An 18,423-nucleotide genomic window follows, 5' to 3' on the forward strand; every position below is an offset into this window, starting at 1 on the left:
CACACACACGACGACGACACACACACACACACACACACACACACACACACACACACACACACACACACACACACACACACACACACGTCCCGAAAGTCGCCATATACCAACATGGCAAGCAAAGATACAAGCTCCAGCATTTACGCAGCGTCCTCCTCGGAGCTGGTTGGCAAAGCCAAGGCCGCCGCGGGCGGCAAGCCGTCACTCTTCTCCAGGGTCAAGGCGGCCTTCAAGTCGCCGGCGGCGGAACGCGGGCAGGCCGTCATGGACGCGCGGCCGCCGCGGCGCGACAGCGACGAGTGGTCGTACATGACGGACCCGGAGGACGAGACGCGGCAGATCAAGAAGCGCAAGAAGAAGATGGTCGAGTACAAGCCCCTCGCTATCACGCAAGGCTCACTCGCGAGCCAGGGGGCCGTGCTATAGGGAGGGGCGGCGGCGGCGGCCTGCATGTTGCCATGCCATGGGAATGAGGGGACGTAAGGGATGGAGATATTCGGGTCTGCCTGGGCCTGGAGGCTAGAGTGGTGGAAACAGCAGGCAGGCAGAGAGAAGGGTCATGAAAAACGAGACCCGTTTTGGCGGTGGAATCAGCCCACCGAATCCTTCCATGTATAACACGTACTTTTGAATCACCGGGTAGAGGGCGGTGGGGGTTACATTGGGTGGAGCGGGCGCAGATTGGCCACCATGTGTGTGCAGCAACACGTCGGGGCTAGCGTTTCTAGAAAGAGAATCAAGCGTAGGTCAAGCTTTCATGCCAGTCATCTAACAAGGGTCTACAGTACCCTTTGACATAGCCCTCTTCGGCTGCGCCCGCTGGTCACCTGGACGGGCGAGCCCCAAGACATGGTGATTATTATGGCTACTCGCACGCCTATGCTGTGTTGCTTGCCCATTGGACCTGCTGATTTTTCCAAAACGGCTTCCTTGCTCGGCAATATCCCCTCTCCCCTTGCATATCGACTCTTTGCCTCCAAGCCTTACTTACAACACAAACGCCACATCAGCTCGAGGCCTTCTTGCCGCCCTTACCCGCCGCCGACGACGACGACGACGCCGCCGCCGCCGCCGCCGCCGCCCTATCAGCAACGGCAAAAGCGCGGGCCGAGGCCCTGATGCTCGAGAAGGCGAGGAACCCGGGCACGACGATCCAGATGGCGTTCATGAAGACGTAGTAGCACCAAAAGTAGTAGGGCTCGGGGCGGCAGTGGTCGCGGCCCCAGACCCGCTCGTGCATCATGAAGTTGCCGTAGTAGAGCACGTCGCCGTAGAACTGGCCGGCGCTGACGAGCAGCTGGAGCGGGTGGCGGAGCGGGTGTCCCGTGACGACCAGCAGGGCCAGGACGGCCGAGAGCGGGCCCCAGACAAAGGCGGTCACGCCCTCCATGGGCACCATGAAGGGGTCCCGCAGCAGGTAGCGCGAGTCCGAGAGGCTGTACTCCTTCCATAGCTGCGCCGGCACGGCCGACTGGGAGGCAATGTCGCGGAAGTTGAGGGCGTAGTAGCCTGTTGAGGGGAAGGGATGAGATGGGAGGGGTCAGTTGGTGTAAAATAGGGGGAGAAGTGGTAAAAAAAAAGGAGAAGGGAAAAAAATCACCTTCGAGGAAAAAGTGGATGACGGCGCACGCCACGAACCACATGGCCGTGGCCATCTCGCCGGCGGGCAGGTCCGGCCGCGCCCGCCTGATGCGGTACGCGGCGGGCAGCAGCACGGCCGACAGCGTGGATGCGAAGATGGCGAAGATGGCGGGCGTCGTCAGGGTGTTGGCGACGTAGCCGGGGATCTCGACGCCCACGGGCGAGTAGGGGTGGGCGGATGACATGTTTTCGGCCATGGTGGGTGGTTGGTTGTGATGGTTGTGATGGTTGTGATGGTTGTGATGGTGGTGGCTGTTGCGGCTGTTGAGATGGCGGGGGTTTTGTTATTGTTGTTATACTTTCAAGACAAAGATCAATATGTTTTGGGCCGGTATGATGAACCAACTTTGGGATCTGCTCCTCCTCTCGGTCTGGAATGCTGGATCTTGAGATGTACTTATAGCAAAGCGTCTCGGACACTGAGAGATGCTCATCTGAACTTGACAAGAAATAAAGAAAAAAGCGGCCAGACGGATCGGTAATTTCACCGAACCTTGCCCAGCAAAGTTTGTCGAGGCCACAACAGTCGGCGCTACGGGTGGTGGGCGTCGAATCGCAAGGCCTCAATGCCGAGGCTTTGCTGTCATCACCTAGCATTAGTGCCATCGGCCGCCAAATGCTCTGTCATCGGTTGGTGGCCTGGGCGGGCGGGCCTAGGTGGGTCGGCAAGCCGTCTTCCGTATCGGACCATCACCATGGTCAGGTCCGCGGGTCAACACGGGCCTTCCTTTACGGCGACGACAATGGCAGGGCTGCTCCTTGGCGTAAGCCGCAATAGGTATCATTAATGTTCCCTGGTTTCCTCCATGCTACTGTGCCAGCAACGTGCACAAATACCCATCCATGCACATGTCCACAAAGGAAATAAACAAACACCTAACCCCTCCAATGACAATGCCCAACATTCCATCAACACAGCCCCGTCAGCTCATGAATTTCCCGCCTCCTTCCTGCTTGTACAGCCAATCGTGGTTGGCGTCCACCATAAAGTCCTCGATGTTGAACTCGTTGGGCCCAGGTCCACTGCCGCCGCCGACCGCCACGTCTCCGCTCTCCCTGCCACCAGCACCGCCCACGCCGCCGATATTCCCCTGGACTCCGGAAGGATGGTCGCCGGGGACTCCCGCCGCCAGCCGGGGGTAGTTGAAGAAGTCGAAAACGTCAAGGTACTCCAGCTCATTGGGCTGTGGCGTCCTGGCCGGAGTGATGCTTGGGTAGCGGCTGTACGGCCCCGAGACCGGCGCGCCGCCAGGTCCCGGGGCGCCGGGGCCATGACTGCCAGCGCCATTTACGCTGACGCCGCTACTGCCAGCACAAGCGGCACTACTGCCGCCAGTTGCCGTCAGCGCCATGTGATGCGGCTGGCGACTGATGAGGAAATCAAGGTCAAAGGCGGTGCGGCGCATGTCGGCCAGGATCTTGACGCTGCTTGGCGTGACGCTGTCGCCGTGGCGGGCCGCGTCGTGGTACTCGTCCAGCACGCGTTGCAGCAGCTCGCAGTACCGCCGCGCCACGGGCCAGTACCGGCTCATCTCACGGAGCGCGTCCACGAAGAAGCCGATCTGCGGGCTGACCTTGTGCTCCACCGTCGACCCGTGCACCAGCAGGAGTCGCGCGGCCACCCACAAGGTGAAGGCGAAGGGCGGCCCGAGCTTCGGCAGCAGGCCATTGGTGACCACAAAGTCGCCGAGCGCCGCGATGTTTTCGACCGCGTCGTGGCAGCGCTGCGAGGCCGAGTAGGACGGCGTGAATATGGGCGAGCGCGTGGTCGGATAGGCTGCCGACGAATGCAGCCGGATCGCAGCCGTGTGGTAGGTCGCGTGAAGCATTACCCACCCGCAATTGAGCGTCTTGGCAACCCCTGGCTGGAACAGCTTGGCCATGGAGCTGTACTCGCCGGGGAGGTCAAACTTCCACTTGGCCAAGGTGCTGTCCAGCTCCTTGTACCGCAGCTTCCAGTCCTCCACGTCGCTGACGGCGGATATGTCGACCGGCTGCTTCAGGAACTTGTGAATCTGCGACAGAATCGTGAGCACCTCGACGTAGTAGCTAAAGGCTCCGAGGTTCTCGGGCTTGTTTGCCTCGTAGTCTGGTGGCGCCGATTCGTCGTAGCGGTGCTCAGTCCGGAACCAGCGCGTTTCTACCTTTTGGTTCTTGAGCCAGAGGTCGTCGCGGCACGGCAGCTTGCGGTCGATCTCCTTGTCGTCTAGCGCAAACTCAAAGGCTGTCGGGATTGTGGCATAGCGGTCGAGGAGATAAACCATCCAGAACAGTCGGCGCCGCGATTCCTCCTCGATAAAGTCTCTGGGCTCGGGGAGGATCATGGCCCTGAGGGTGTATATGGAAGTGTAGTTTGGGGATACGGAAAATGAGTTGCTCTCCACGGCAAGTCCTAGCTGCACCACCGATCGAGTTATGAGCGCCATGATGTTCCATCCGGGCGGCCCGTTGCCGTCGCCGCAGAGATCCAGCGCAAGTATCACCAGTGCCTGCAGCGCCTTCACCGACGAGTTCTCCATGCCGTACAGGAGAACTCTCTTTTTCGACACGTCGTGATACCGCCGCCGGCTCTCTTCCGTCAGCCTAGAGTCGGTTGAAAACCGGAGGGTTGTGGCAACTATGGCGTGTAGCAGGATCTTGTCCGTCTCGTCGATCGTGGACGCCGAGTCGAACAGCGACGCAAGCGTTATCTTGCGGTTCAGTATCGGGCACCATGTGTTGACGTGCTTGAAGTACAGGTCGGCGAGCGCGTAGAGCATGTCATATGGCGGGAACTCTTGGTCTGACGATATTTGGGTCTGGCTCTGAGACTTGGTCGAATTGGGCGAGTGAATTGCACCTCCAGACGTTGATGGCCCCGTAGAGCCCGCGCCATAGTACTCCTGGGCCGCCGCACTCGAGATGCCCGCCGCTCCCATGTGCCCTGGTGATACTCCCGACGGCGAGATGCCTGCAGGCCCAGCCTGAGCCTGGAATCCATCGTGCGGGGTCGGGGTGTGGCCTCCCAGGTTTGCAAATTCCAGGTTCTGAGACTGCCCAGGCGGTGCAGGTGCATATGCGGATGGCTTTTGTACAAAGAGAGCTGTTTCTGTCCGAGGCGTGCGCATGCTGTCTGGGCGAGGGAATAGCGGGGGTAGGATGTCCATGGAAGTGTCCTGGTCACTATGGATGCTGTCGCGCACGCTCTGTGCTGCGTTGGCCCCTTGACGGAAGGTCGCAGCTCCGTAGACACCCGGCCCGTCCATGGATGGCCGGAGAATCTCCTGATGAGTTCGCAGGATGGACTCGAGCCTGTCCAGACGCTGTTCCAGCTCTCGTCCATAGCCAGCTCGCAGCCCAGGTTTCTTGCGCTCTTTGTATTCGCAGATGGCGCCATTGCGCGTGCACCACCCGCATGATGGTTGGTCCCGGTCACATTTCACCTAGATTGTTGGCTTTGTGTTAGCAAATGCAACAATGCCGTAGTGTGCAGAATGCCTATAGTGTGATTGCTGCCAACCCCCGAGGTAGGGCCTCAGGGATTCTCTTGATACGATTTATAGCATGTACCACGGCCACACACAGCACGGGGCGTGTTGTGCGCCTGATAGGCTGGACAGCTGCAGCTCGATACTTGGGTGTCTGCTCGTGTCTTGTCTTCAGCGCACGTTGATGCGTAGAAAAATAAGACAAGGACTCGACATGAGGGTTGTAAAAACGAGTCACAGTCACCAAACTCACTTTTCTCTGCTTGCAGAGCTCACACCTGGGTGTATCATGGTCAGCTATAGCCTCGACCTGTCGGTCTTCGGGTGGGCGCGGAGAAGGCCCGTCCAAGCTATCTGGGGCCGGAACATCATGATCCGCTGGCGTGGCAGTAGTGGACATGGCCGGATAGAAAGGGCTTGGACTTGGGCAGTTACAAGGTACAAAAAGAGCGGCGGACGGAAAAGCAGGCCAATAGAGTCTCCGCTGGAAGACGGTGATAGGGCGTCAAGGGGGCGTCAAGGGGCAGTGATAAGATGGACCGAACATACGAGACAGAAATGGGCCTTTTCCGCTTGCCGTTCCGAGTGGGCTCGAGATGGTCGTCGAGGTCATTATCGGAGCGGTCGTCCCCAGTCAAGACGTTGGCATCGTCGCCGCTGTCCGGGCCCAAGACAGGTGGGGGCTCGGCTGCTGTTTGGTGGTGTTGTTGATGGTGCTGGTCGGGCGTGGCGGTTGGAGACGACTTTTGCTGCTGGCTGGTGCTGCTGATGCCGTGGCGCAGGCCAGGGTGCATCATTCCTGATGGAGACAAGGGGGGGAACCCGAGTGGAGGATGGGGATGGGCAGACTTCGGAAAAGAGGCTCAGGTTCGGCAAACGGAACCGTGTGTCGCGGGCCGCGGAGTCTCGGGTCAATGATGGGCAGAGAGGGTGTGGGCAAGGCCGGGGCCGTGGGCTCGGGCGAGGCGCCTTTGAGCGGGCTCTGGACCGGGTCGGTGGCTCGGGAGGGTGAGACCGGGAGGTGAAGAGGCGAGGTGGGCGATGCAGCTTGGGGGAGAAGGGGACGAGATCACGCGTGGCCCCCCTGTGCGAGGTCGGATTCGATGTCTCGTAGTGGCCCCTGGTCCTGGAGAGGGTCCTGGAGAGGGTCCTGGGCCTGCTCCCCTTTCCGACCTCGGGGTTTTGTGCACACGCGAGGGAGGAGGTGCTATGGGGTCGTCGCCGTGTCCCAGCCGTCATGATAGCCGCCTCAAACACACGCTGCCAGCCTTCCTTGTGCAATCTACGGCTGTTGTCTTGCCACAGATCGGACGGCTCGCCGCATGAATGCTCCCTGGACGATTGACTCTTGGGGAAGCGCAGGACGGCGAGGAGGAAAATTGAGCCAGCCCCAGCCGTCAGCGAGCGCGGGCGCTGTAGGACTGAGGTGTGCCATCGCTGATCCCCGCTGGCCATGGCTCTTGGGACCCGTCCGGTGGAGAAGGGCCAGGGTGCAGACCAGCGCTGGTTGCTCAACTGATTGGCCCGCAAAGTCGTTTACCGGGGAAGCAGCGACGCTGCGTGCGGGGAAAACCTGCAGGGGTTTCGGTCATTTCCAGATTTTTCCTTTCCCCAAGTTCTTGCCAAGACACCACCTCGTTAGGTCTTTCTCGCGACAACCTCATGCTCAGGCGACGAGACTAGCGACGCTGAGCGCACCAGCATGTCTCGGGATCCGGTGAACCTGCGAGGCTGGTAGGTAGCGCTACCAAACAATGGAGGCCTTACGACTGGCTCTTCTTGTGCGAGGCAGCATCGACTGTCACCCCATCGAGCAACCCCATTGAGCAACCCCAACAAGTGTGCTATGCAACCCGACCGCTGCGCTGGGTTGCGTAACGCGGGCCGGCCCTCCGTTTATCTGACACTCTCGTGGAAACAAGCTCACGGCTGCTATTTCGCTTCGTCAACGAGGCCGGAGCCGGTGGTTGCTCTTCTCCCACGTATTGCGGGGATGCACAAGGCATCCTACGACGGCTTGAAGCGCACCTAAGCACGGAAGGCAACAAGTAACTAGACGTGACGGGCATCACGAGGCGCCTCGGCCGTGGCACAGCGTGCAGTCCCAAGAGCCAGGTCAGCACGCTTATCTCCGTTTAAGCACGCAGCGGGCGTCATCCATGGCTACACGGGCGACGACCGACCTTTGGTGGTACGCATTCAACGAAGTACCGGGGACCTGGGTTATGCTCACCTCACCCAGCCGGGATCCCTCGCAACAATTATCCGGCCAATCAGCTAGCCGCCTTGGACATCCGGGCGTTTCCGTTTGCTGTCTTGTGGTACCCTTCACCGGTTTCGAAGCCCGGCTCGGTTCCTGCATCCCAAACCGACGGCCGAGAATACAAAGGGAGAGAAACGACTGAGAACAGGGAAAGGGCGCGACAACCATGGCAGTCGATATTGGCTATCTGGTTTGTAGTGCCGCACAACATCCCGCTTCTGCATCAAACGACTGCCCAATCCGCATATTCCGGGGAGCGTGACCGAAACAGGCGGAGCCACAGCATGGGGGAACAGCCGCTGAGATGAGTGGCCTTCGGGAATAGCTCGCTGTGTGTACATGCAGCAGCAGCAAGCCGCGAATTTGACCTGCCCACATAGCATGCGAGGAACACCCGTGGTTGCTGTTGTCCGCTCTCGACCCAATGTGATAAATGATATATCAGCCCGAGTCTCGCCTCTCGTTGATGTGGGTGGTGACATGTGCGGCATTACGGTGCGTTGGTAGCTCGAAGGCCTTGGCCGGCTTGGGTAGCGGCCCTTGGCTGTCTTACTCGCCGTCTTGCTACCTCCATGCTCTGTATTCTTACAACCGAGACTGCTGCAAGACGCGCGTCTACCTTGCCGGGCACTTATCACCAACCGCAAGCAACAAGAGCCGAGCCGTGTGGGGCTCACCATCCATTCCCCGTTGCAGGGGCATCGGCGGCTATCCCGGGAAAGAGCAGCATTAGTCGTCCTGCTTTTCGGGCTTCCTGCCCCATAAGTGAACTAATGTCGGGGCATCAACCACCGACATCAAGCCCCCACCTCTCGACCTAACAGAGTTCAAGCTCTGAGCTTCTGGACCAGCAGCATCCATCCCTTTCCCTCCACCATATTTCACCTCCACGCACCTCCTCTATGCTGGCTTAACCTCTTTATCTCGAATCTGGCAAGGTCTTCCAGATAGCCTGCAAGGGAGAAGCGCATGGCTTTGCTCATATAATTCACTTCTAACGATACCTGGTGGCATTCTTCTTTTTTCTTGTAGCCTGGGCCGCTGTGATCTCGCCATCTGGGTGTTTTAATTCAAAGGCCAGTCGAACGCGTGGGGTTTGTGTGTATAACAGGGTGTCTTCCTTCGGCGACTCTGTCCTTCTTACTTCCTGTCCTTTCTCTCTCATCCATCAACTTTATCATCATCACCTTACCACCACCCCTCGCCATGTCTTCCGTCAGGGACTTCCCCACAATCAAGGAGGTGCGCTCCTTTGTGATTGAAGGTGTCGGTTCAGGTAAGTCGTATCTTTGCGTGGCGCTGCTTGTGATCTGCCCCGGCGACGGCAAAATGTTGATTGGCGTACAGGCGGTGATTACCACAACGTCAAAGGCGGCCACTGGTAAGACGTAGCCCTCGACCCCTTTGAAAGCTCCACAGCGTCTACCGCACACGTTTACAGGATAGCAAAGACTTACACCACCTGCAGGCTGATCGACTCGCCCATTTCGACCCCCTGCTCGAGGTGGGAGAAATACCGCAGCTCGCGGACCAGCTGGGGCATCAACGTGCTCGGCTCCTTCTTCGTGGAGATCGAGGCCAGCGATGGCACGGTCGGCTACGCGACTGGCTTCGGCGGCCCGCCGGCGTGCTGGCTCGTGCACCAGCACTTTGAGCGGTTCCTAATCGGGGCCGACCCCAGGAACACCAACCACCTGTTCGAGCAGATGTACAGGGCGTCCATGTTCTACGGGCGCAAGGGCCTGGCCACGGCCGTCATCTCGGTCATCGACCTGGCCATCTGGGACCTCCTGGGCAAGATCCGGAACGAGCCCGTGTACAAGCTCATCGGGGGCGCCACCAAGGACCGCCTGGACTTTTACTGCACCGGCCCGGAGCCAACGGCGGCCAAGGCCATGGGGTTCTGGGGCGCCAAGGTTCCGCTGCCGTACTGCCCCGAGGAGGGCCACGCGGGGCTCCGCAAGAACGTCGAGTTCCTGCGCAAGCACCGCGAGGCCGTCGGCCCGGACTTCCCCCTCATGGTTGACTGCTACATGTCGCTCAACGTGTCGTACACGATCGAGATCGCAAAGGCGTGCCTGGACCTCGACATCAACTGGTGGGAGGAGTGCCTGAGCCCCGACGACACGGACGGGTTCGCGCAGATCAAGCGCGCGCACCCGACGCTCAAGTTCACGACGGGCGAGCACGAGTACTCGCGATACGGGTTCCGCAAGCTCGTCGAGGGCCGCAACCTCGACATCATCCAGCCCGACGTCATGTGGCTCGGCGGCCTGACGGAGCTGCTCAAGGTCTCGGCCATGGCGGCCGCCTACGACATTCCCGTAGTGCCGCACGCCAGCGGGCCGTACAGCTACCACTTTGTCATTTCGCAGCCAAACACGCCGTTCCAGGAGTACCTGGCCAACTCGCCCGACGGCAAGAGCGTGCTGCCCGTCTTTGGCGACCTCTTCACCGACGAGGTCATACCCACAAAGGGCTTCCTGACCACGGCCGACCTGGACAGGCCCGGCTTCGGCCTGACGCTCAACCCTACCGCGCGGTCCAAGATGATCCCGGCCAACCTGCTCCTGAATCCCGCTCCCGCCAAGGCGCTGATTAGTGGTGACGTCCCAGCCAACGGCGCCAAGGTTGAAGAACAGAAGTAGTGAGAGGCCGGTCGGCGTTTTTGATATGGACTTTTTTTATTGGACTTTTTTTTTCATCCTATTGGTTTAGGAGGTGGCAGGCAGTTCGTATGCATCCACATCATCTCGACAGAATGAAAACATACCCCAGTCCTAGCCAAAAATCCGAGGCATACTATGGATGTCCAGGCCCCTCTGGCAGGCAATGGGCAATGACGTGGCGGTGGCCCGAAACATCAATTGAATCTCGCTGTAAAGCACCCCGAGGATCGCGGGGTCACCCCTACTCGACGAGGCTAAACTCCCCGCATGACGGCGGAGGCCCCCGCTGAGGGGCTGGCTGAAGAGTCCACTTTGGGTTGGGTGCCTGGCCGGCAAGTGGGCGGCGATGATATCTGTGTATTGCCCGAGTATTATGCTGGGCCACACTGCCGTTGTAAGTGAGAAAGAGCTGTCTGACGCCGACGCTGCGGAGGGTTGACCCGGTTCTGTGGTGTGAAGCCGGGGCGTTTTACTACTGTAGAACTGCCCAAAACAGAGACTGGACGTGACTTTTGCCGTAGACTTGAGATGAAGTGATTTGATTTCAAGATGCATGTGCTTTCTTTCCGCTGCAGAGCAACGGGCTCAATTTCCCACGCCCCCCAGATCGCAAACCCCACATGACATCCATCTCGGCCTGCGATTCACCGCGGGCGACGGGCGATAGACGAGGAGCCAGCTACGTTTAACGGGGTGTGTTGTGTTGGAGCTCGGTTGCTCGTTGCCCTCGAAACCACCCTAAAATCTTCTCATCTCTTTTCCTTTTCCAAAGCCAACAAAAGAAAGAAAAAAAAAAGGCAAAAACACCCAGCAACGCCTCGCCGCAGCCATGCCCTGCACCAACATCCTCGCCGGCAAGACGGCCATCATCACGGGCGGCACGACGGGCATCGGGCGCGCCATCGCCCTCGGCTTCCTCCGCCAGGGCTGCCACGTCGCCGTCAACCACCTGGGGCTGGAGAAGGACCGCGTGCACCTCGAGTCGCTCGTGGCCGAGGCCGCCGCCCTCCAGTCCGCCGCGTCCTCATCGTCGTCCGTCGGCCGCCTCACCCACCTGGCCGGCGACGTGCGCGACCCGGCAACGGGCACGGCGCTGGTCCAGCACGCCCTGGCAGCCTTCAACACGGGCCGGCTCGACGTGTGCGTCTCCAACGCGGGCGTGTGCGCCTTCGCGCCCTTTCTGGACCTGGGCGCCGACCTGTTCGCCGACACGGTGCGTACCAACCTCGACGGCGCCTTCTACGTCGTGCAGGCCGCGGCGCGCCAGATGGCCCGGGGCCAGTCGCCGCCGGGGGGCTCCATAATCGGCGTCAGCAGCATCAGCGCGCTCGTCGGGGGAGGCCTGCAGACGCACTACACGCCCACGAAGGCGGGCGTGCTCTCGCTGATGCAGAGCACCGCGGTGGCGCTGGGCGGGCACGGCATACGGTGCAACGCGCTGCTGCCGGGCACCATCAAGACGCAGCTCAACGAGGCGGACCTGGCCGACGACGCCAAGCGCAGGTACATGGAGGGCCGCATCCCGCTCGGCCGCACGGGCGAGCCCGCCGACATGGCCGGCCCGGCCGTCTTCCTCGCGTCCGACGAGCTGAGTGGCTACGTCACGGGCGCGCAGCTGCTGGTCGACGGCGGCCTGTTTGTCAACCTGCAGTGAGGGGGTGTTGTTGGTGACTGGGACGGATCATGTAGATTATATGCAAGTGTGAAAAATATGGTTCGTGGGCACGGGTGTCTTTGCTTTCTGCGTCTCTTTTTCACTTGGCTCTGTAATATCTCCATGGAATTTAATCGTGACGGCTCGCAAAAAAATCAAGACATTCATGGGGTTGCCCCCCCCCCCCCCCCCCCCCCCCCGGCCGAGATTGCCATTTCTGATCGATAACGAAGCAGGCCCTTTTCGATCCCCACGCCAAAGAGAGACGCACCCCTTGACCCAAAGTCGACGAGGCAATCTTGTCGCCAAAAAGATCAGAGCCGCCAATCTCAAGATGCCTAAAATCATCCATCGCGTATTGCCCATTAATCCCAGGGCCCGACCAAACTACCTCGGACTATGCAGGAGTGCAATATTTGCCGTCCCCGACGCAAAGCATCCGCCGAGGTAATGAGACACAAATGGAAGAATAAAACGAAAGCACGTCGTTCGCAAACCCAATCACCCGTCCGCCTCCATCAGATCGCCCTTCCTGGCCCTACACCCGCCGCCCAGTAAAATAAATAAAATAAATAAAAAAATAAAAAAAAGAAGTAAGAAGAACATGTGTAGAAAGCGAGAGGACAGAAAAGGGGTATAAGTAAATTCTCACGGCACCAGAATGGATAAGGTAAATCCCTCAAGCCCCAACAGCAAAATGTTTCTAGTTGTTAGTACAAGCGGGCGTCGCCCACACAAATCCTCGGAAATGAAGAGAAAAATGAACTTGTAAACGAATGGGTTTGGGTGCTGCAGTTGTCATGCATTATAGTCTGCAGGATCGTCGCCAGGTATGTGTTGAGTTGATCGTCAAGCGCCGTTTTGAGCACCTCCGAAGACAGGGGCCTAGTTGTCCACAGGTTTTCCCTTGTCACCGGCCGTCTCCTGTTTGGCGTCACCGGAATCCTTCTTGTCGCGTCCGCTGGAGAGGAACATGTCTCTGAACTGTGCGTTGCTCTTGGGCGCAACAGTAGCCGCTCCGTTCGTCGATGTGGCCGAAGGGGGTTGAGCATTGGGCACAGGGCGCGGCGCGACCGCTTTCACGAAGCCGAGTCCGCGCTTGGGCTTGTTCTGGCCGAGCACAGGGCGATGGAGACGAGCAGGTTGCATCATCAGGCTGTTTGCCTTCTTCTTCTCGCCACCATCGGCAACCGTCTTGTTCTGCGGGGTAGCTTTGCCGGTGGCCGCAGGTTGGTCGATGCGGTCGGTGCGATGCTCGGCCTTCTCGGACAGCAGCTCTGCAACGGTACCGGTTCGAATGGCGCGGCCACCTAGCTCGGAGCCCCGGAGCGCGAGCTGCACCTTGCCGACGGCCGCCTCCTCCTTCATCTCGACAATGGCCCCGGCATGATCGGGGCGGAGAATGAGCTTGGTCACGGCACCGTGTTGCTCCACCAGCGCCCTCACACGAGAGTCATTGACCGTATCCGGCAGGCCGAGCAGTGCAAAGGTGCGGAGATCGCGGGACTCCTTGCTTCCGTTTCCGCTCTGGCGGTCGGCGCCCGCATCGTCGGTCGTGGCCACGTCCCCTTCCTTGTCGCTAGCGGGAGAGGGTGCTGGAGAAGCCGAGTTGACGGCGCGCGCGATCGGCTTGAAGTTGGTCACCTTAGTAGTCTCCACCGTGAGAATGCTGCTACGCATCTTGGCCATGTTGAGCTCCGCGGCCGCGGCTTCGGCCTCAGATTTGGTCTCGAACACGACGAAGCCAGTTCCCTGTGACTTGCCCGCCATGTTGCGCAAGATTCGGACCGTTTGGATCTTTCCATACTTGCCAAATAGCTCTTTGACAGCCTCATCGTTCGCGTCGGATGGGAGGTTCTGCACCTTGACCTCTCTGCCCTCCGAGGTCGCGCCCTCACGAGCCTTCTTCTGAGCCGGGTCCGAGTACTTTGCACTCAGCTTGAACCTGCCCTCCAAAACGCGGCCGTCGAGCTTGGTGGCCTCTGCGGCGCCCTCGGGCTCGCGGAAGGTGACGTAGCAGAAGCGACGGTGGGTGTTGAACTTGAGGCTGGGCCAGCGCACATCGAGCATCTCGCCGCAGTCGGTGAAGAGGTTCCGGATGTAGGACTCGTCGGCCGTCGGTGGGTAGTTTGTGACAAACAGGGTCAGACGATCTGCGGGCTTGACGCCGACGATCTGCTGTCCAAAGTATTTGCCGTCGCGCAGGAGGGCGGATCGAGCGTCGTCGGGGGAACGAAACTCGACGACGGCAACGGCGGATTGGCCATCATCGACCTTGCGGAGCAGAAGGTTATTGACGTGGCCGTACTCACGGAAGTACTGCCGGACCCTGGTCTGTGTCGTGTCAGCCGGCAGGTTCATGACGATGACGGACGTGTGCTCCCGGTCCCGCTTCTGGGTAGCACCGGCCTGCGAGGACAAGTCCTCGTCGGCCTGGACACCGGAGCTGGTCGCGTCATCAGCTTGATTCCTGGCCCGCTTGTTCGCACCTTCTTCGACGCGATCGGGTGTGTCCCCGCGCTTCCTCTTGGACGCGGCCGAAGGCGAGCCTTGGGCCTCAGCCTCGGACTGTTGGGTTGGCGCGGCGGTCGGGGCGGCGTAGGCGGCAGCAGCAGCGGCGGCGGCGGCGGTAGCTTCATCCTTCCGGCGCTGCTCCAGCTGCTTCTTGGTCCGATGCACAAAGTCATAGGCGAGCCGCAGGTTCTCGGGTGTCTCGTGGTTGTTGCAGTGCTGCAGGTAGATCTCGATGATCCTCTCGGGCCAGTCAAGATCCTTCCTCTTCAGAGCGCGCTGCAGCACATCTGTCGCGTGGGCAGGCGAACGCGGCGAAGCCCTCGGCGGAAGCGAGGGGCCCGGGGTAGGGCTGCGCCTCTTACCCTTCTCAACCTGGAAGAGCTGGATCTCCCATGCGTAGTATTGCAGCCAAAAGTTGTAACTGGCAGCATATAGTGGCTTGTCGGCAAGCCTCAGCCACTGAGCTCGAGCTTCCTCGATAGCGCCGTGCTTCTCGGTGAGGTAGCCCACCAGGACCCGCTCGAGGCGGAAGTCAGGATCACCAACGTAGGCGTTGCCGAACCGGCGCTCGCCCCAGACCTGCACGGCCTCGAGGGCAGCAAGGAGGCCAGAGTCGGCGAGATCGGTCGTCTCCTCGGACGCGGCAGGGTCCAAGGCCGACCGCTTCAGATAACCACACCACGCAGCGTACATCTCGACGACCCCAATCATGCCGTCGCGATCGAGCTGCGAGTTGTCTGTTGCTGCATGCTTGATCCGCTCCATGGCCGAGAAGGACAGGCCAGCCTCCTCTGCACTCAGGATATAACGCGCCCAGAGCGGGCCAGACCAGGGACAGTGAGATACGGCACCCTGCAGCACAGAAGGACTACTCGGGATGATCTGCAGCATGTCAGGGTTGCGCGTCTCAGGACTACTAAACCGGTGGTAGAGTGACGAGACAAAGACAGCATAGTCGGCCCAGGTGGTCTCGTCGGAGGAGAGGATGCCGGTGAGGGCGCGCGAGAAGAGGCCCATGGCGATCTCGATGGCGAGCTTGGGGTTCTTTTTCTCCCGGATGGCAATGGCGATCTCGAACTGGAGGTAGTCCTTCATGGCGGCGCGCTGAGCGTCCAGGTCGCCGGCGCTGGCGGCCCTGGCCAGCTTCGTCTCGTACGGGTCACGCTTTTCGTAAAGGTCTCGGACAGACTGCGAGCGTGCCGAAATGTCCTTCATGGAGCTCTCCCAGGCAGCGTGGTTGTACTCGGATAGGAAGGTGGAGTACGCCTGGGAGGTCTCGGCCCAGGTGGAATGCGGACTCAGCAGGCGATTGCGGAAGAGGTGAGTGATGCGCTTAACACCCTCGGCCGTCTTGGTACGCGAGAGGAGCTCCATCTCCCTGGCGATCCATCGGTTCCAGAGCACATGGCTGTCGCCCAGGCGGTGTTGAGTAGCATCGTGGCCTTCCTGCCAGACGCGCAGGGCGGCGTCGAGAGACAATATCTCACGCGCCATCTGCAGTTCTTCGGCGGGCCACGTCCACGGGATCTGGTGAGAGGGGTGTTGGCAGCTCTGATAGAGCGACCAAAAGTATTCACAGTAAGCCAGCCATATCCGCAGGCTTCCGGGCTCGGCCGTCGTGGCTTTTTTGTACAGCTCGAGGACCTGGATGCGAGCCTCGAGGTCGCGTGCGTGCTGCTTCTGCTGGTCGATGTAGTCGACCCAGCTGTCCTCGCCGACAGGTGGTGATGACGGAGGGGACCGGGGCGGCACCGATGTCGGCGGCGCGCTCGCGCTGTTTGCTTCTCGCATTCGGTCGTTCATCGTGGGCGGGAGGCAGAGGGCGAAAAATGAGTCGGATCTGCTATCTCCGCGGCGCGCAACTCCAGAGCCTAGAAGCAAGCCTCGGCGAGCTCAAGAGCCAGAGTGATCCCTAACCACCCACTTCCAAGTTGGAGATCGAGTAGGAGGGACCATCTGCCTGTCGCGGGTGACGGCGATGTTCGGGGTGGGAAAGGAACGTGGTGGTGGCGCCTGGAACCAGCGCAGCTTTTTTTTTTTTCTCTCACTCCCTCTTTGAGCTGGCTGGGACCGACGATGGCGCAAGTTCAGGGTCGCAGAGAGAAGTCAGCAAAAGCTTGCGGCTAGTCAGGACGAAGAAGCGTTTTGAGGCAGACACCCTTGGCGGCCGCGCCTGAGTGGTCTAAATTGTTGTTTGGATTAGGAGAGAAAAATTCCAAGGCGGGATTCGGCCCCGGCTCGCCCAGCCCCAGAGGTGGCCGCAAGGACGGCTTTCGGGGCGCTAGACTGGAGCAGCTGGCTGGAATACAGTACGAGCCACCAGGCCTGAGCCACGCACACACACACACACACCATAACCTTCTCCGCGGGTCAATGTTGGGGTCAGTGCAGCCTGGTGTTACCTGCAAGGTGTGCAAGGCTTGCCGGGGCGGCCGGCAGCGTGTGAGTGTGCGATCTGCCCCCCAAAAAGCGTGCGTCCAGGCGGGGCCACATGCATCCCACCGCCGGTACCACTCCGGTCACACAGTGTGACGCCCACCAAGCGCCCTGCTCCTGCTCTCCTGCTGCCCTATGTGGTCTTTTGGGGGTCCTTCCTCTTGAGCCACCTGTAACGATGGAGCACGCTTTTCTGGGGCCAACCCCATCCGTAGCCTGAGGGGCTCGATCCAGACGACGGCCAAAGACGCCCGGCTGGCTGGGCCGGGCAACAACACGCAGTTACCCGGCGACATGGGCCCTTTTTGGGGCCCTTTTTGCTTGCACGGTCCTAGTATGGACTGGGGACGGACAGATATCGAGAGCGTGTCGCGTCCACATTTCTCACCCCCATTGCCGACAGACACCAGACATCAATCATGTTTGCGGAACGGGCGGGGGACAAATAGTGCCTGCTCACGCCACGGGCGGCTGCTGGTGCAGGTTTTCTGGCGATCACAATGCAGGCCACTTTGCGCAGGCCTGGGGAGACACACGACGTGACTGACTGACTGACTGCTGCCTGTTTCTGTTTCTGGCTGGATCGAGCGCTGGAGCCGTGGCCTAACAGCCTCGGGCCACCATGAAGCTTTGCCACGAAATAAAAACTGGAGCAGCGGCCGATCCCCCTCAGCCCGCCGTGGACCGCGAGCGCTAACCAAGCCCAGCTGAGAAGCGTCTCGACACGGCCAAGACAAACGAATGAGGAGCCGCGCAGGTCTCGCTAGAGCCAAACCAGAGGCCGGGGAAAGCTTCGAGGGCCAGAGGCGCGCGGCCCAGACAAAGGGGTCCATCGATGGAACTTCCAGGCTCCCGCTTGCCTTGGAGCACTTGGCTGGGCGAACAAGGAACAATTGATCAGCAGAACACCGGAGCAAGCCACGAGCGGTCTGGCCCCTGATGGACCAGCAGCCTCCGACTCTTCGGAGGGCTGGTTGTGACGAAATGACACACAGCCCTAGACATTGTTCTTACCATCCATCCCAAGGCTTTTTCTTGTTTCCCGCCTGCTCCTCCTGGCGTGACGTGTGCGATGGAATAAGGACCCCGACGTGTTGGACAAGGCTCTGTCCCCCGCATCGAACGAGATATTTGAAATTAAAGACCCCGTGTCCACCCATGGTTATCACGCCCTATCATGCACCCTCACCTTTTCGTCTCGGCTACCCAGCCACCAGCCTCCAACAAAAAACCGCACAAAACAAAGTCAAATCAATTGATTGAAATGCCTCGTCGCCACAACACGCGCCTCAGATCCTCTCAAAAATTATAGACGGCGTAGGGAAAATAACTGCCCATTAGATAGCATATAAAAAAATAGGCGCTGGCTATTATTTGTTGTGAGTAAATTGGCTTCAAAGTGTGCCCCTTTTATTTACGTGTGCGGATTTTTTTTTTGGAGGTTGGTGCCAGCTCATCGCGAGTCCCAGGTATCCATTGCGAGGCCTCTCGCTTGGTCGCTTGTTGGTCGCTCGCGGAGCCGGGACCCTCCATCCCCGGCCCAGGCCTTAAGCCACCATTCTGTCCGAGATATTAATAGGTCGGCCTTCGTGTTTGATCGCGTTTATTCCTTTTGGGTCATGCCGATCTTGCCGAATGACTGTCTGCCCCTGTCATCCCGTCCGGCATGCACAGAGACTTGGTTTGAAGGATCCCGTCCTTTGTCACATTTGTAAGAGGCCGGCCCATCTGCTAATCGATACGAGGCGCACGCGAGACACGCGCTCCTGTCAGCAAACG

At 59.9% G+C, this 18,423-nt stretch overlaps 6 protein-coding genes across 6 annotated transcripts; 3 read left to right on the forward strand and 3 right to left on the reverse strand.

The window, feature by feature from the left end:
* Window positions 1-111: 111 nt before the first annotated feature.
* Window positions 112-426, forward strand: GGTG_09758 (hypothetical protein; the record flags this gene model as incomplete). Its single annotated transcript, XM_009227617.1, has 1 exon — window positions 112-426. One exon carries the CDS (start codon window positions 112-114, stop codon window positions 424-426), a length of 315 nt encoding a protein of 104 aa, XP_009225881.1.
* A 282-nt stretch (window positions 427-708) lies between these two features.
* Window positions 709-1,872, reverse strand: GGTG_09759 (3-beta-hydroxysteroid-Delta(8),Delta(7)-isomerase). The gene is made up of 2 exons (XM_009227618.1): window positions 1,601-1,872; window positions 709-1,509 (listed from the first exon to the last, which is right to left on the reverse strand). The coding sequence occupies exons 1-2, from the start codon at window positions 1,836-1,838 to the stop codon at window positions 1,007-1,009; spliced, it is 741 nt and encodes a 246-aa protein (XP_009225882.1). The 5' UTR covers window positions 1,839-1,872; the 3' UTR covers window positions 709-1,006.
* A 487-nt stretch (window positions 1,873-2,359) lies between these two features.
* On the reverse strand, window positions 2,360-6,493 carry GGTG_09760 (C6 transcription factor). Its single transcript, XM_009227619.1, has 3 exons — window positions 5,658-6,493; window positions 5,362-5,386; window positions 2,360-5,262 (listed from the first exon to the last, which is right to left on the reverse strand). The coding sequence occupies exon 3, from the start codon at window positions 4,884-4,886 to the stop codon at window positions 2,565-2,567; it is 2,322 nt and encodes a 773-aa protein (XP_009225883.1). The 5' UTR covers window positions 4,887-5,262; window positions 5,362-5,386; window positions 5,658-6,493; the 3' UTR covers window positions 2,360-2,564.
* Window positions 6,494-7,817: 1,324 nt separating this feature from the next.
* On the forward strand, window positions 7,818-10,329 carry GGTG_09761 (hypothetical protein). The gene is made up of 3 exons (XM_009227620.1): window positions 7,818-8,647; window positions 8,719-8,752; window positions 8,840-10,329. Exons 1-3 carry the CDS (start codon window positions 8,578-8,580, stop codon window positions 10,017-10,019), a joined length of 1,284 nt encoding a protein of 427 aa, XP_009225884.1. The 5' UTR covers window positions 7,818-8,577; the 3' UTR covers window positions 10,020-10,329.
* A 291-nt stretch (window positions 10,330-10,620) lies between these two features.
* GGTG_09762 (hypothetical protein) lies at window positions 10,621-11,880 on the forward strand. Its single transcript, XM_009227621.1, has one exon. It carries the CDS (start codon window positions 10,870-10,872, stop codon window positions 11,692-11,694), a length of 825 nt encoding a protein of 274 aa, XP_009225885.1. The 5' UTR covers window positions 10,621-10,869; the 3' UTR covers window positions 11,695-11,880.
* A 5-nt stretch (window positions 11,881-11,885) lies between these two features.
* GGTG_09763 (U4/U6 snRNA-associated-splicing factor PRP24) lies at window positions 11,886-16,255 on the reverse strand. The gene has a single exon (XM_009227622.1). It carries the CDS (start codon window positions 16,009-16,011, stop codon window positions 12,580-12,582), a length of 3,432 nt encoding a protein of 1,143 aa, XP_009225886.1. The 5' UTR covers window positions 16,012-16,255; the 3' UTR covers window positions 11,886-12,579.
* Between the last annotated feature and the right edge of the window lie 2,168 nt (window positions 16,256-18,423).

The sequence above is a fragment of the Gaeumannomyces tritici genome (assembly GCF_000145635.1).
Source record: "Gaeumannomyces tritici R3-111a-1 unplaced genomic scaffold supercont2.5, whole genome shotgun sequence".
In the NCBI taxonomy this organism is placed as follows: Eukaryota; Fungi; Ascomycota; class Sordariomycetes; order Magnaporthales; family Magnaporthaceae; genus Gaeumannomyces; species Gaeumannomyces tritici.

Bases quoted from the DNA above. Each gene is read 5' to 3' on its own strand.
- GGTG_09759 (XM_009227618.1), bottom strand. From the start codon at position 1,838: ATGGCCGAAAACATGTCATCCGCCCACCCCTACTCGCCCGTGGGCGTC. The intron at 1,510-1,600 runs GTGATTTTTTTC...TCCCCTCAACAG, and splicing joins CATCCACTTTTTCCTCGAAG to GCTACTACGCCCTCAACTTC.
- GGTG_09760 (XM_009227619.1), bottom strand. From the start codon at position 4,886: ATGGACGGGCCGGGTGTCTACGGAGCTGCGACCTTCCGTCAAGGGGCC.
- GGTG_09761 (XM_009227620.1), top strand. From the start codon at position 8,578: ATGTCTTCCGTCAGGGACTTCCCCACAATCAAGGAGGTGCGCTCCTTT. The intron at 8,648-8,718 runs GTAAGTCGTATC...ATTGGCGTACAG, and splicing joins GATTGAAGGTGTCGGTTCAG to GCGGTGATTACCACAACGTC. The intron at 8,753-8,839 runs GTAAGACGTAGC...CACCACCTGCAG, and splicing joins AACGTCAAAGGCGGCCACTG to GCTGATCGACTCGCCCATTT.
- GGTG_09762 (XM_009227621.1), top strand. From the start codon at position 10,870: ATGCCCTGCACCAACATCCTCGCCGGCAAGACGGCCATCATCACGGGC.
- GGTG_09763 (XM_009227622.1), bottom strand. From the start codon at position 16,011: ATGAACGACCGAATGCGAGAAGCAAACAGCGCGAGCGCGCCGCCGACA.